This window comes from Haliotis asinina, chromosome 5, assembly GCF_037392515.1.
Source record: "Haliotis asinina isolate JCU_RB_2024 chromosome 5, JCU_Hal_asi_v2, whole genome shotgun sequence".
NCBI lineage: Eukaryota > Metazoa > Mollusca > Gastropoda > Lepetellida > Haliotidae > Haliotis > Haliotis asinina.
In genome coordinates, this window is record NC_090284.1 from 39,188,895 (window position 1) to 39,204,846 (window position 15,952).

General features: G+C 40.1%; 1 protein-coding gene across 1 annotated transcript; it reads left to right on the forward strand.

Moving 5' to 3' along the window:
• Positions 1-5,753: 5,753 nt before the first annotated feature.
• On the forward strand, positions 5,754-6,368 carry LOC137283855 (uncharacterized). The gene has a single exon (XM_067815535.1). The coding sequence runs from the start codon at positions 5,754-5,756 to the stop codon at positions 6,366-6,368; it is 615 nt and encodes a 204-aa protein (XP_067671636.1).
• The last annotated feature ends 9,584 nt before the right edge of the window (positions 6,369-15,952 follow it).

The following is a 15,952-nucleotide window of genomic DNA, read 5'->3' on the forward strand; positions in this document are numbered from 1 at the left end:
ACCTGTGCAAGATCTTGCACCATGTCCAAACTTTTGACACTTGTAACACCGGAGTGGATTTGGTACATATACCTCCACTCCAATATTACAATACCCAGCCTTTATGAATTTTGGTTTGAGTTGTCAGACCAAACGTGAAAAGATAGGTATTTGTTTTGACTAAAGTTGATTCATGTTTTCTGCTGAAACGTTTAACAGAAGTAACTCCCTGATCTTTCAGTTCTGCCACAATGTCATCTTCCGTCATATCGTACAAACAACGTGCCCTGTCTCTAACAATACCTCTACAGCTGTTGAGAGTTTTGTGAACAGAAACAACAACCTGGCTGTTTACAAACTGCTTTAGTCCCAGCAGATTGACAGATTGTTGCCTAAGTAAACATTCAATCAAAAGAGAACCATTTCGTAAACGTGTGACGTTTTTTACCTCTCCACAGATACCTTGGATGCCCTTGGAGATGGCAAAAGGATTGGTATTTCAAGGATGGCCATCAGAACTTTCAATGACCAAAAACCTTGGCCAGGAATCATTTGTGACAGTAGATATCTCCTCATGGGATGAAGAAGACATATGACGACGTTTGCTCGTTTTAGAGGAACCAGAATGAGCGTTTTTAGCCATGGTGTATTAGTGTAATTCAACAACCCTGCCCCCCACCCGCCATGGAGTGTCAACAAGGACGGTACCGCAGTGGAAACCAGACTGCAAAACCAGGGTTACAGGGATGTCATACTCCAGAAAATACAGACTTGAAAAGCCATGGTATCTTAAAGAATAAGTGTCAGACTGGTTCGGCCCATGACACTGTTCTTAAGAACACGGAATTCAGAGGTCTATATAACCAGATTGACCCATGAGCCACCGCCTGCTGGCATAGGACTCTAGGTAAGTAAATATATCAATAATTTGTACACTAGATTTTAAAATGACCAATACCCGAAAAATGTAAGTGCAAAATGTAAGCAATTTCTGTGCACAGGGCATGGCGTGACCAGCCGATTGATTGAATCGGGCCCATTCAACCTCCCGTCTAGGTGAAGTCAGGGCCAAAGTGGTGTGTTGAGCAACAGGAACACGGTCACAGGCCCCTGTTACCTTCAACCACCAGGATCCCTTCCTCCACCGACACAGGGCCGCAACCCACGGCTAACGGGTTAGTGGACCAAATATCCCTCCGTGTCCACTACGGGGGTGTCGGCGAGCTCTTGGTGTTACCCAGCACCCACCACGAGGAGGTGGCTCGCCACGGGTGCCCTGAGATGAATGATAACAGATTGATAAATAAAGTTTACGATATTTGACATAAAGTGGGCATACTAATAACACATAACATTCGTCTTCAGTATCATTATCACAGTAAGTCAAAGGGACGTTTGATAACACTCCATCGTCCTCCTTAATCCAAATCGGAACAGCGCAGGTCTATACGTAGAACTATTAGCAACAGTTAGGTATTTCTCTAAATGCAAAGACGCCTTAATACAGAGACAGGTTCTAGTTTCCCTAAGACTTGAGAGATTTGATATCCATGGTTATTCTTTGGCTACATTCGGACATAAACCTAAATATACTGGACAAAGACGTTAGATATACTGGTATTTTTAAGACTGATATTTTATCAATGTGTCATTGAATAAATACATCAAATTTTCATAATTTAAGAAGTTATAACTATCCCCAACTATATTTGTCCAGTATATATCCGATACATTGTGAGAGCTACACATTCCGAATCTGCATTAAAAACTATGTTTTAACTAACGGAGCCAAATGTTCAAATGTAAGTTGTGCATCAGAATGTTTTAATAACAACAGGATGAATGGGTCGAAGTAAGATAAAACAGTGTATATTGTCGCTGAGAAGTTGTGAAAAGTGGCACTAAAAATTGTAGATGCTAGAATACTGGCACCAGTTGTCTTTTACAAATGCCAATTTCCCCATTGAAATAGAGGTGGGTTGATTAGGGAAGGCAATGTCCTAGAAGTTTCCGACGCCACAAAACACAGAGGAAGTACAGGCGTTTGAACCTGTACTCTACATGTAGATTGAAATGAAATCGTTCCTCCCACCAGCTATCACGTTTGGACGATTGCTCAGGGCGAGTTCAAAGAGAACATACATCTGAAGATACACTTCAAACCTGTGAGAATATTATGCATTTGCCATCAGGACAGATCGACTGTTACGTATATTATGTAATGTCCAGACGTTAAGGGCTGCAATCTTTGTTTCCAATGTGCCATTTCATTAATGACTGGACATCTCAAGAATAGAAAAATCAACCATGCCTCACCAGCAACAAATATTCCACAACATTAACTAGCATGTCATTAGCTGCTACAACATTTCTAGACAATGTCCTGGTATATTTGAGAATGGCATGGGTATCGATTATGGAGTATGGTCAAATGTCCAGTTCAGTACCATTTTCAATAATACTTGAATACGAATGGGAGGCCAGTTCAATGGACAGTGGGGTCACCACTGGGTTTTCGTGGTCAGGGTCGCTGTAGTCACAGTAATGTTGACAGATATACCAAATCCACTCACAAAGAATTCCACAACATACAATGAACACGGCATCCACGTCAACACATCTAAGTTAATCTGTCAGCAGATACAATGAGGTGAGCTAGAATGATAACAGTATACAATGTATCGACATCAGCATGGATACTCCAGCAGAAGTGTTGACTCAGTGTGATGTCTGGGGACAGCCAGTGGATGATGATAATGAGACGGAAGAAGTCTGTCATTAAGCTTATGTTGAATGTGTACTGCGGAGTGTGGTATTTACGTGCACTAAAAGTGTCAGACGAAGAGTGTCGTATTCAAAAGGTCACTAGATTAGAGAAAAAATAATATTTAGTTGTTGAATGAACAGGATGTGGTTTTCATCTCCCCAGAAAAGCTTATGTAACAAGAGGTACATTGCAATGAACATCTGTAAGAAGGCATAGCCATGTTCTCCAAAGAGGACGTGTCTTCACGACGATATATCCATGTCTACAAAAAATTGTTTTTAATTTTTCGAAGTCTGATTACATCAGCTGGAAGCTGAACACAGATCTACCAAAGACACAGTTCTACATTTCTTTTTTTAGTGTCCTCCATCAACCGAAACATCCCACGAGAGTCATTCCAGACCAATTCGCAGCGGCTCTGATGCGTTTGTTACAAGACGTCAATACTGTACACAGAATAACAGGCGTTAAAAGTAATTCATGTACCGTGGTAAACACGATGTCTAGACTGACGTGGAGAAGTCGTTTGTTTTATCTGAGATCAGACAGGTCGGCTATGATACGTTTGAGTTGAGAATCGGGAACGGATTTTCACAATACAAGAATGAATGTGTTGCAATGTAAACGCTCGCTCCTTCAGGGTAAGTATCATTTAAAGGATACATATAATTTTTACGTAGATATGATATTTCCACTACTGACTGAATCACTGTATGTGATTTAGTTTGGATTGAGGACATGAGCATGGGATCTGTCTTACTGTGGTATAACCAGAATATGCAGGATGTAATTGTTTGACAAATCGGTAGCAGAATCACCATGATTAGTCCAGATTTAAAGCAGTATTAGGAGGATACTGCTGCAGTAAAGTAATGACACAAGAATCAGAACTTATAATTCCAATACTACCCAGACTTTGAACATTTTTAAAACACTAAACGTACAGATTTACTGTAACGTGACAGTTTTATAATAATATTTTAATTTCTTAATAATTTCTACTTTCATTGTGTTTGTCTCCATACGTCAGCGTCAGTATTTTCTCTTTATCGTATTCCTGCGTCAGACCACGACTTCAGGACCAAGGAGAATTAATGTACACGGGAAGTTGGATTTCATCTCTTTTCTCTTAGTTTACATATAAGTTTCTACTCCTGTGCATCCATCTCGATAAATCCCGATTTGAAAGGTTTTACCCTTACACGTCATGAGTCATACAGTTTTCTTTCTTGCCACACATAATAGTTTGGGTTGTGTATTCAAGATTGTCATGATCACCAGGGCGCCCTACTTGTGTCCGACTACATTATAAATATGTTAAATACTTGGGGTAAAAGATGGCGAATTGAGTACAATCCAGAAAAGACGGAAGCTGTCCTATTCTCGATGAAAAAAGATATCGATATACCACATCTTTACTTTAATGGTGTCGAAATTAAATTTGTTGATAATCACAAACATCTTGGAGTTACTCTTACTCGCAACGGAAAATGGGCTGGTCATATTCAAAGTATGATACAAAAGGTATAAAAAATGCTTAATTCCTTTAGACTTTTGAAATATGTATTGTGTAGGGGTACTCTTAATAAGATCTATACCATGTTCATTCGCCCCATCTTGAATACGCAAGTGAAGTCTGGGACGGGTGTACTCTAGAACAAATAAATAAGCTAGAACAGATTCAGTTACAAGCAGCAAGAATAGTTACTGGTCTACCAATATATACATCTCGTGAAATTCTTTGCTTTGAAACTGGATGGGAAACATTACAAGTTCGTCGTAGAAAACGAAGACTATGTTTGATGTATAAAATTCAACATGAAATGGCTCCTTCATATCTAAAAGAACTCCTTCCTCTGAATGTTGGTTCTAAGTCTAAGTATAATCTACGCAATTCTCTAAATATATCGATTCTTACTCCTAGACTTAAACATTCAAAAGAATCTTTTTTCCCGTCTACAATATGCACTTGGGACAATTTACTAACCGCTGTTCGTAATTCAAAAAGTGTTTCTGAATTTAAATTATCTATCACTGACAGCCATGAGTATGCACCTCAGTATTATTCATGTGGTAAAAGAAAATTAAATATTATTCATACCAAGTTACGATATTCTGTCAGTTGTTTGAAGTCTGATTTGTACAGAGTTGGGCTAAAAACTAATCCCATTTGCACATGTGGTGATTTTGTTGAGAATTCGTATCACTATCTGTTTGAATGTTCATTGTACACACAGCAGAGCGTTAACTTCATGTTATCTGTTAAGCGCACTTGCTTATCAGCTGGTACTCTAGTTGGCCTCAAACTTTTGGTAGAAGGAAGTGCAGAACTATCATCATGCGAAAATACAAATGTATTCAAGTTAGTGCAGTCATTCATTAGTGAGACAACATGATTTGTATGGCATTTCTGTGTTATTCTGTATAGCTCTATCTCTTTTTCACTTCTACTACCAACTTGTCTACATCCGTCATCTCTAGTTGCAGGAATCTATACTATCTATGTACATACCAAGGAGAGGGTTGGCTGGCAAGTTGGAGAACTTTTTCCTAATCCTTTTCTCTGTGAATAAAATATGTCTAAACCAAACTGCACTATCGCTTGTCAGATACTATGCGTCTAAGTGGGATACATATGTCGAACACCCAGCAAGGTATATCTGTTGGCTAGCATATTAAGATTCGAACAAAACAAACTAGAACAAACAACACCCAGACACAGGCATATCTAACAGGAGAAAACGACTCGGTATAAATATTCCATTATTAGATATGCTTTGCCCAGCTTTGGCCGCTAATCACCGAGATCTTCATGACCAGCTTCGAAGAGAGAGCCCAGGCTACATCCCCTTTCCATCCACTCTGATGGTACAGAAAGGTGGATGACACCTTCACCATCCTTGATCCGACCATGACCCTACCATCCTCCTTGACCATCTCATCAAGAAGCACCTGCGCATCTAGTTCACGATGGACATAGAAAACCAACAGAAACTACCATTCCTAGATGTATCCTTGCACAACTCCCCCAACAAGATTACCTTCTCCGTCTACAGAAAACCCACCCACACCGACCAGTATATTCACTATCTCTCTAACCATCACCCCCAGAATTAAACGTGCAATTGTCTCCACCCTGACCAGACGAGCCAAATCTATCTGTGATCCTGACCATCTCCAAACTGAAATAGACCATCTAAGAACTACGTTCATCAACCTCAACGGCTATGCAAAACAACTTGTAGACAGAACCATGTCATCAACCCTGCAACAGCAAGAACAACGCCGACCAAAACCTGAACCATCCCCATTTAGAATTAACATCCCCTACCAAGGTCAAATTAGCCACCACATCAGCCGACTGCTCAAGACAACTGCCGGTATAGATGTGACCTTCAAGTCTGACAAAACACTCAAGACCATTCTGAAGGCCAATGGCAGATGTACACCAACCAAAACCGATCACAAGCCCAGCATCTACAAGCTTATGTGTGACTGTGGCAGTAGCTATGTAGGAGAGACATCTCGCCCCATAGACATCAGACTGAAAGAGCACAGAGCCTCAGTAGAAAAATCAGATCTAAAGTCAGCCCTCTCTGAACAATCCGTCACACTCCATTGACTGGCAAGCAACTACAATCATAGCGACGAACGTCCATGATTGACGACGACGCAAACTCTCAGAAGCCACCAACATTAAGAGATTAGCCCCACGGATGAACAGAGACCAAGGGGTTTATCTACCCAATGCCCGGGAAATCAATTAGACACGAGGCTTCACCAGTCATCTGCTATCCACCGTTACAGCATCATCCCACCCTTAGTATCTTAGCTTTTGTAAATTGTTAGTCTATCATCCCCCACCATTGTACACCTATCAATACATTGGCGTCTCCTGATTAATCCATGGTAACAACACCATACCAGCTTTTGTATATTTTAATCCCCTTTTTCATCTGCTATGTTTCAATTGTATATACATGCTTAAATCACCTCTCTGGCTTCATGTACATTGCAAGTATATATATCCTGTTTAACTGTTAGTTAGCATCCGCCTGACGAAGGGGCAAGGAATAGCCCAGAAGCGTTGTGAAAACAATAAAGAAGAAGTTGACATCCATAACATTTTGTCGTATATTTGGCCATTGCGTTGGGCTCAAAGGCGTTTGACAACTCATCAAAATGCAAAAGACACAGTATGCCTATCCCCGTGAAGCTGATGAAGAGTATTTCTCGCTATGATTTCTATGAAGAAATTTCTCCAGGATAAGGCGCCGGTGAATTAATCATTCGACGCCATGACAATAATCTACGAGAGAAACTTGTAAGTGTCTTATTCTCTACAATAACTGTAAGGTTCCATTCGACACCCATCTGTTCCCAAAATACTCAGACGCATCCAGCTGGATGACATCATAGCAAATGTGGGTATCATTTTGGACTTCTACTGGATAATATCTCCACATCGTTTTCAAATGTCCCAACATCTTGTATCAGCGTGAAATGGTATTATGTTGGACACAAAATCACTTAAAGAACTTACCGATGACACTGCATTCTTCAGTCAAAATGTCCAAATGTGTATCATTCAATACCAATGTCGATTAACAATGATAAACAACAAACATAGGAATACTTTTTTTATTAATCACTATAATAATATTAAATACTTGATTTTCAGTAGCAGATTACACTCGTACATGAGTATGATGACTACACGAACCCAGTTAAGTATGTTAAGTTTTGTGGGGAGGCATACATTTAAATACTCCATCAGCATACAAGTGTCATCCAATATTATTTGTCAACATACATTAGAAAATACAGTACACTCTGTAAAGTGTAGGTGAGTTAACACACCGTTCAAGATTATCGTACACCAAAAATATAAACTAAAGATTCAATTTGATTAACACAGAGTGTAATTTTGGCAGACAATCTTGACAAATACAAAGACAGCAAGGATACAATTTCCATCCAATAAAACACATTCATGATTATATGAACTGCACTGGGACCATCAATTAATCACGCAGTGCCTCTTTGTTGTAAAAGTTTCCCTTAGAAAAGAGAATAAAACCATGACGACTGAAACGTAACAGTTACATCAATTCCTTGGTGCCAAACCACCGACATCTGAAGTCTCATTTGGAGGAAAGAGAAAATCAAAAGGGCCCATACTGAGCATACTTCCAGGCATTCCAATCCTCCCAGATTCACATACTCGCGATTGAATAGTGTGTCATATCATATGTATGGCTGCCACCTGGCGTCCTACTGATGTGATCGGCGTCCCCACGGGAAATTTGTTCACTGTAACATACCCAGAGAAGCCAGGAGCGGTGATAAACGTCTTGGGAAGAAACGTGAATTTGTCGTGTTTCACCGCGCCAGCACACAACGTGATGAGCACAATCGTGTAGCAAAAATCATCTACACGAAGCACCATTCCTCAGGGACAAGGTCCTTCGTGCTGGCTGATAGCATATACCTATCTTTTATTCAAAGTTTAAAGAGAACATACTTCATTAAAATTCCAAAATTAATTTGATTGGGATTTTTTCGTATATGTGGTGCGTTCTAAGTAATTTGAATCACGTACGTTTCGTATTCTGTTTCTATTTTCTAGACTGATTATTTTCACTTTTGTTTTAAATCAATATTTGTGAGCCACTTCTGCTGTCCCCAAACCAACTAATTACACGCTAGAGATTGACACAGAAGAAGAGCTCGAATGATGGTTACAGGAACGTACTTTGTGTTCTGGGGACAGGGGTGTATATCTGTCATGCAAGACAGCGTGCTGTAGCGGGGTAATGACAGACCTCTTACCAATCGAATTTCCATTGGCATCTCTTGATTAAATAAGATATGTTTAAGCATTGATTCCATCAGGATTGACCAAGCAAAATACATGTAGAAAAGGGACGTTGTTTGAATGGAGGAGTCAAATGATGTTAAAGATATCAAACCTGTGATCCGATGATAATGATACCTTGGAAAATTTAGGCTTGGTTCTGTTTTTTTGTCCATACATGTTTACAACATATGTAGCAACGTTCGACTGATCATATTTTTTCCCATCTTCATTGAACTGTACTTTGAAAGAGAGCATTATAGTTCAGAATTATATGACAAATGTGTTTGATGAAGCACTGCATTGAATTATGGCGGAAACAAAGCGGTATTTATTATCGCTTCTTGAATGATGTTTTCGTCTGTTATAATCACGCCATGAAAATCCCATTTCCTGTTTTACGAATACGATGAGGTGATACCTGGTTACATTTGCATTGCCTGTTTGAATAATATACATCGATTTTCATATTGAGCTATCCAATATACTGACATGGTTGAGATGGCATCGTGTCCAAGTTGCGTAGATCGATGCTCGTGCTGTTAATCACGGGAATACCTGTTCCTGAATCGATTATTCACAGACCGCTGCCTTATAGTTGGAATATTGTTGAGTGTGACGTTAATCAACAGACGAAAACAAATTTTATTCAGCACTGGAGCGTACACACACGGTAATCACATGCGTGCCTAAAATACCCTCAGAGTCATGGCTGGAATCTAGGGAGAATATGTCAGATGCAGATTACGAATTTAATCATTTCTCCTTTTCATGCTTTGTTTGGTTTGCATGGGAACATCAGTAACAGCATTTAAAGGTAGTCATACTCATATATATATATTTCAAGACAATGACATATACATGTAAGATGTATGAAAACACACACACCGTACACGACAATCGAATAATAATATAAGATCGTTTCAAATTGTATTAACTGTCCATGTATCAGTAACATGAGGACTGTCAAATGACACAGTTTGAGGTATGCGGCATTCAATGACATTTTATACATGTAGATCTTAGAACTCACGAATAGTCAGTGTTACTTTTCTGGTACATAGACACATTTAAGAAAATTCGTTCTAAAATTCCCCTGAGATGGCAGCGTCGACATTTGGCAAGACGGCCTATGATAATCCATTTCTATTGATTTATCCTTGAATTCTGAAATCGACGATTAAACTTCACAGTTTTAGATCCTGAGAGCTTGAGACAAAACGCACAACTAATCAAGAACTGGCATTAAGAGATTCAGATCTGAATTGTCATTTAAAGTTCGTCAATCTAACTTTTGAAGGACGTTTTTTGCAAGTTACGCTTAAACACGTAATGATATCTAACGACCTAAGTGAATGATGATGGCTTTGATGGTTTATCAATGCTATGGACCCCTAAACCGACGGAACCGCTAAAGCCCCGGAAAATATGTCAGTGAAAACATTTCTGTACACGGAAATGTACCTTCCGCGCTTGAATTTGTTTTAACCCTAAATGCCTGAAAAAATCAGGTTTCTGTATTTACATGGTTCAGACTAACGATAGCCCACTGTGTACAACAGATGAAACTTAACATGATCTAGTCTTTATAGTACATACGTTTACATATTAAGTATATTAATTCAATTCGGTGTTAATGAATACCAGTTGAATTTTCATCAGCTCTTCAACAGGAACACACTTCTGGATAATACGTCTCAACAGTCTATCCATGCATGATATAATTGTGCCAGCCCATGTCCTGAACACAATCTAGCTCCTTGGTATCACAGTCGGCGCATTAAATTACACATTCTGTTGCTTCGACGGAAAGAAAGCAAGAAAAATAGACCGTCCCCCTTGGCTAAAACTTGTCAAAAACGTGAGAAAGCTTGAGAAACCAAGGATCATAACGAACATTGCTCGAAGCTATTTCTCATTTTCTGTAGCATGTTTCTTGGAATTACTGTAGTTCGTTTGTGAAGTTAACGCAGTAAAATGACGGAATGATCGAAGTACATTTTTGCAATAACGCGGTACAATGGCAGAATAATGTGTTTGTCTTTGAAATTAGCGCGGTACATTTGTGAGTGAAGGAGGACAAATGTGGAATTACCCCGTTTGCTGTTGACTAAATCAGTTTTCCACATGTGACCAGTATTTTACATTGTATTTTCTAGATACGCCATGTGACTGAAAGTGCATACGTAACGTCACTCATCCCCGAAAACAATTTGATAAGCGTTACAATACGTACCCAGCAACATTCCAGCAGATTCGGATCATCAAAGAAACATGCAGTTTAGTCTCCCTTGGTTGCTTTTCTGTCGGTGATATCTTCTGAGCACAATTGTTTTCAAACCCTGAAGATCCTTATTCATGGGCATTTAGAAGTGGAATGAATAGGAAAATTAAGACTGAAGGATGTCAACTTCTTTCTTGTGAATACCGCTATGGTATTTACAACAAAGACGTTGGCATCCGTAAATCCTTATCTTTCTTATCCTTATTCAGCCTACTTCATGCAATCAGAAATAACCTGTACCACTCGACGAGTTAAAGAGCATATGGTGTCACTGAACGGGTCAGTAACAGATACAAATCACTTCGAGACACTAATTGTAAGACGGCGTTAGCATTGATAATATACTTTAGTGAAGATTTGACTCTGCTGGCAAAGGTTTGGGGTGAGTTGGCAACTGACTTTGTTGGTAAAATGTTCGGTTCAGCAAGGAATTGAATCTGTTGGTAAAGGTTTGTGTATTAGTCACAGTTGGAGTTGGTTGGTAAAGCTGGAATTGCTATTGGTAGTATTGGTTGTGGTGACGTGGTGTTGGATGTACTTGTCAGTGTGCTGGTTGGTGCTGAAGTAGTGGTGATGATGCCAATAATTCAAGCCGCAGACACTGGCCTTCTCTATCTCCATATATAAGACAGTATCACGATGATATTTACTGAACTGTTGGCCTTTAAAGACAAATATCACACTGGCATTCCAGACAGATTCTGTCACATTATACAGCTGTGTTGTGATCCTTAAAGGAAATTAGCCACCATGAAAGATAGTGCGCCAATTTCTTGTGCTCGTGGCCAGGGTTTAACAGCAAATATGAAAGATTTATTCAGGGGCGGTAGTTGCATGGTGTGGCGTGCTTTCTGTGGGAGCAACCGTTCCCGACTTCTGGTTATCCGTTGAAACCTCACAGCTGCTGCTTACCGCGACCAGGTGCTCACCCGTGAACTCGTTCCTTTCATGGCGGCTCATGGCCCCGGTCTACACTTCCAGCATGATAATGTTGACACGAAATTTCCTTCAAAACGCTGGAATCACCACTATGGACTGGCCATTGAGGTCCCCTGACCTTAATCCAACAGAGCACGTTTGGGTTGCACTTGGGAGAAGACTACGTGGTCTTAGGAACCAACCTCAGAGTTTGCAGGAACTTGGCGCTGCCTTGCAAGAGCAATGGCGCAGGATCCCCAACCAGGTGTTCACAAGCATCAGGCAGTCGATAGGAGGCGGTGTTTGGCAGTGGTGAATGACGGCCATACACAATATTGAACTGAGAAATTTCGAATTTTTATTCTTGTTACTTTTTGACATTTTATATACCCATGTTTTGGAATGGCGCTGTAGCCTAATGGAACTGGCCACCTCCTCGTGGTAGGTGCTGGGTATCGCTAGGGGCCGTTCTTCCCCGTTGTGGACCCGGGGGCATATTTGGTCCACCAACCCGTTTGTCATGGGTTGCAGTCCTGTGTCGGTGGAAGAAGGGATCCTGGTGGTTGAGGGCCTGGAACCGCGTTCCTATTGCCCAACACACCACTTTGACCCTGACTTCACCTAGACGGGTGGTTGAATGGGCCCGGTTCAACCAATCGGCTGGTCACACCAAACCCATGTGCATTTGATATTGCATACATTTGATTTAAATCAATGATGCTGATAAAGGTGTTGATCAAATACTTCACTGAATTTCTGTTGATTTTTAAATATGTATTTTGCCTTGAGCCTTATTGCGCAGAAAGCGGTGGCTCATGGGCCAGTCTGGTGGATCAATTATTTAGATTTCTTCTGCTGGAGTATATCATCTGAGTATCCTTGGTCCTGCAAGTCGGAGGCTCACTTGTTTTTAGCATTGTCCTTGTGATACTCCGTGGTGGGTGGGGAGCTCAGATGATGAACCATATTAAACTAAATATGGCTTACACAACCCCCATTAAAAGAAACAATCGTCAACTCGACAGTGATGATGAACTACGACCGTCTAATCCGACCGTTGAATACTGGCCACGATTTCTCGTGATCGAGTCTTTTGACCAGTCACCTATCAAATTAAACTCGTTTGCAGTATCAAAAGGTAGACATGGTATCCAGGTGAGGTACGAAATATCAAATGACTGCGCTCAGGTTCCCTACCTGTAGAATGATAGCAGGAAATAGCAACCAACCAGCCTGTTGTCAACTGAGTTGTTTGTTGGAGTTCAGGTTTCAGTTACTCCACACAGGACTCTAAACATGAGCAAATGGATTATCAGAGACCGAGATCAATTGTTCGCTGACATGTCCGAACTTGACATCGTAACAGAAATGAAATATCAAGGGGTGACTTTCGTTAAAAAATTTACAACTCGGATAAACTCAGAAACAAAACCTACTAACACATAGCTCTTCCACTTCTCTTCTCCAAGTGATCTATCTCCAGTTGTTGCCAGTCTATACTGTGCTCTATGGTTAAACTGTTTTAGATCTAATTACTAGTTTTAGATTCTTCTCTGTGATATTCTAGTTACCTTTACTGTCCTTCGTTGACAGGTTTTTACAATGTGCCATTAATTAATGTGTATTTTTGTAATTAATCGTCCTCGTCACGATATGGCTGAAATATTGCAGATGTGACGATAAATTGTAACTCACTGACTCTCTTCTCCAAGTATTCCAAAACCAGTAAGAGCAGGGTATTGTGATATCAGTATTGATATTCCCAATCCACTGAGATGCTTCAAATGACAAAGGTACGGGTGCAGTGTCACTACCTGTACTAGCTCGGTAACATGCGCTCATTGTAGTGAGAAAACTCATGTTACCGACTATTAAAAATGCGTCAACGGCTCTGGGACACATTCTGCTATTTATAAACAATGTCCAGTCTGGAAGCAACAAATGGAGATTAACAAAATTAAATTTACATAGAATATCAGTTTTGCCGAAGCTAAGAAACTTCTTGTTTCCACACAGTCCTTCAGATTGCTGAATCCCTTCGAACAACACCAATTCAAGTTAAGTCTCGGTCATCTCAGGAACAGTTATCGTCATCATCATCACAATCCATAGCGTAACATCTGTCTCAAAGTGATAGGAAACATCTTACTAAAACTAAAATCAAAACCAGAAATGACTTGCAAAAATGTCAAAATAGCAGAGACTCAAAGGGTTCGAATGACAAAATCCACCTTTATGATATGTTCGGATCTTTAGAGGACATGGATGCGTCCGAAAACATCCAAATTAGGGCACATAGCTTCTCGCCCTCAAGGAAAGCAGGGGGTGGATTCCCAATAACACCCCCCCCCCAAAGAAATAGTATCTTCACATATTATTCAATAGAACTGCAGAGGCCTGAAGACAAATCTGAATGAACTGCACCTGTTAGTCCAAGACTTTTATAATGGGCACAACCCACTTTGGGGTGGTGTGACCACAAACACAACAGGGCAAGTTCTGGAGAGTTTTATTTCGAATGATAATTTATGTATATACTATGATGGTACCAATACATATTTACATGCTGGTACAGGAACATATACAGCTCTTGATTTGTCAGTAACTGACTCCAACTTACTAAATGAATTTGAATGGTCAGCCCACAATGACCTCTGTGGAAGTGACCATTTTCCTACTATACTAAAATCTGTAACCCCATCTGATGTGCCTCCATCATCAGAATGGAACTTAAAAAGCCTAACCGGCCTTTATATGAAACGCTGTGTGCTGCCAAGCTTCAACCTGAATATTTTATTGATGTTCCTGACGCTATCAAATGTTTTTCCGATGAACTGAAATCTATAGCTGATGAGTGTATACCAAAGTCCTCTGCAGTTCCACATATTCGAAAACCGTGGTTCAACGATGAGTGCAAACAAGCTAGGAAGGCAAGGAAAAAAGCAAAACATTATTTCCGTCGCCATCCTATGGTGCATAATTTAAATAAATTTAAAATTTTAAATACTAAAGCACGGCGTACATTTAAACAAAACAAACGCAAATCTTGGCAAAATTATGTCTTCAAAATAAATTCTCGGACACCAATGTCCAAGGTTTGGAACATGGTCCAGAAAATTAATGGTAAAGGTACTCAATCTAGAGTCCCTCATCTTAAACATGGAGATCAATTACTTACCGGTAAATCTGATATTGCATATAGACTGGCTGAAACACTCGCTAAACACTCTTCCTCTTCTAAATATGGGCCTAAATTCCAACAATTTCAAAAACAAGAAAAGAAACCTATTAATTTCAACTCCGATGATGGAGAAGATTATAATGAAACATTTTCCATTCATGAACTCCATACTGTTCTTGATCAAGCTCACGATACTGCTACAGGAGCTGATAACACATTACCAACTTCTGAAGCACTTGCCGAATTCATCTTTACAGAGGCTCTTATTTATATTTGATGATATTTGGACTTTGAGAAAATTTTCTTCCGCATGTCTTGACCCTATAGTTCCTTCCTCATGGCGTGACGCTATAGTAGTACCAATACCTAAACCTGGACGTGATCATACGGATCCATCCATGGAACGCATGGTAAATAATCGACTTTCAAGTTTGGTACTTGGAAACAAATAACCTTATAACAGATATCCAATGCGGTTTCCGTAAAAGCAGAAGTACTGTCGATCACTTAGTGCCTTTGGAATCATTTGTGAAGAACGCACTGATTAACACGCTGTGTCTATCTTTTTTTATCTTGAAAAAGCATATGACAAACCCTGAACATATGGCATTTTAAGAGATTCAAATGACCGGTTTGCGAGGTCGTTTGCCTGAATTCATAGGCAACTTTTTAGTGAGTGAGTGAGTGAGTTTGGTTTTACGTTTTTTATAGCAATATTCCAGCGATATCACGGCGGGGAACACCAGAAAATGGGCCTCACTCATTGTATCCATGTGGGAAATCGAACCCGGGTCTTCGGCGTGACGAGCGAACGCTTTAACCACTAGGCTACAATACCGCCCCGCCAACTTTTTAAATGACAGACATTTTCAAGTATGAGTGGGTTCTACCCTGTCTGATCATTACAATCAGGATCAGGGTGTTCCACAAGGCAGTGTTTTGTCTGTCACACTTATCAGTTTAAAG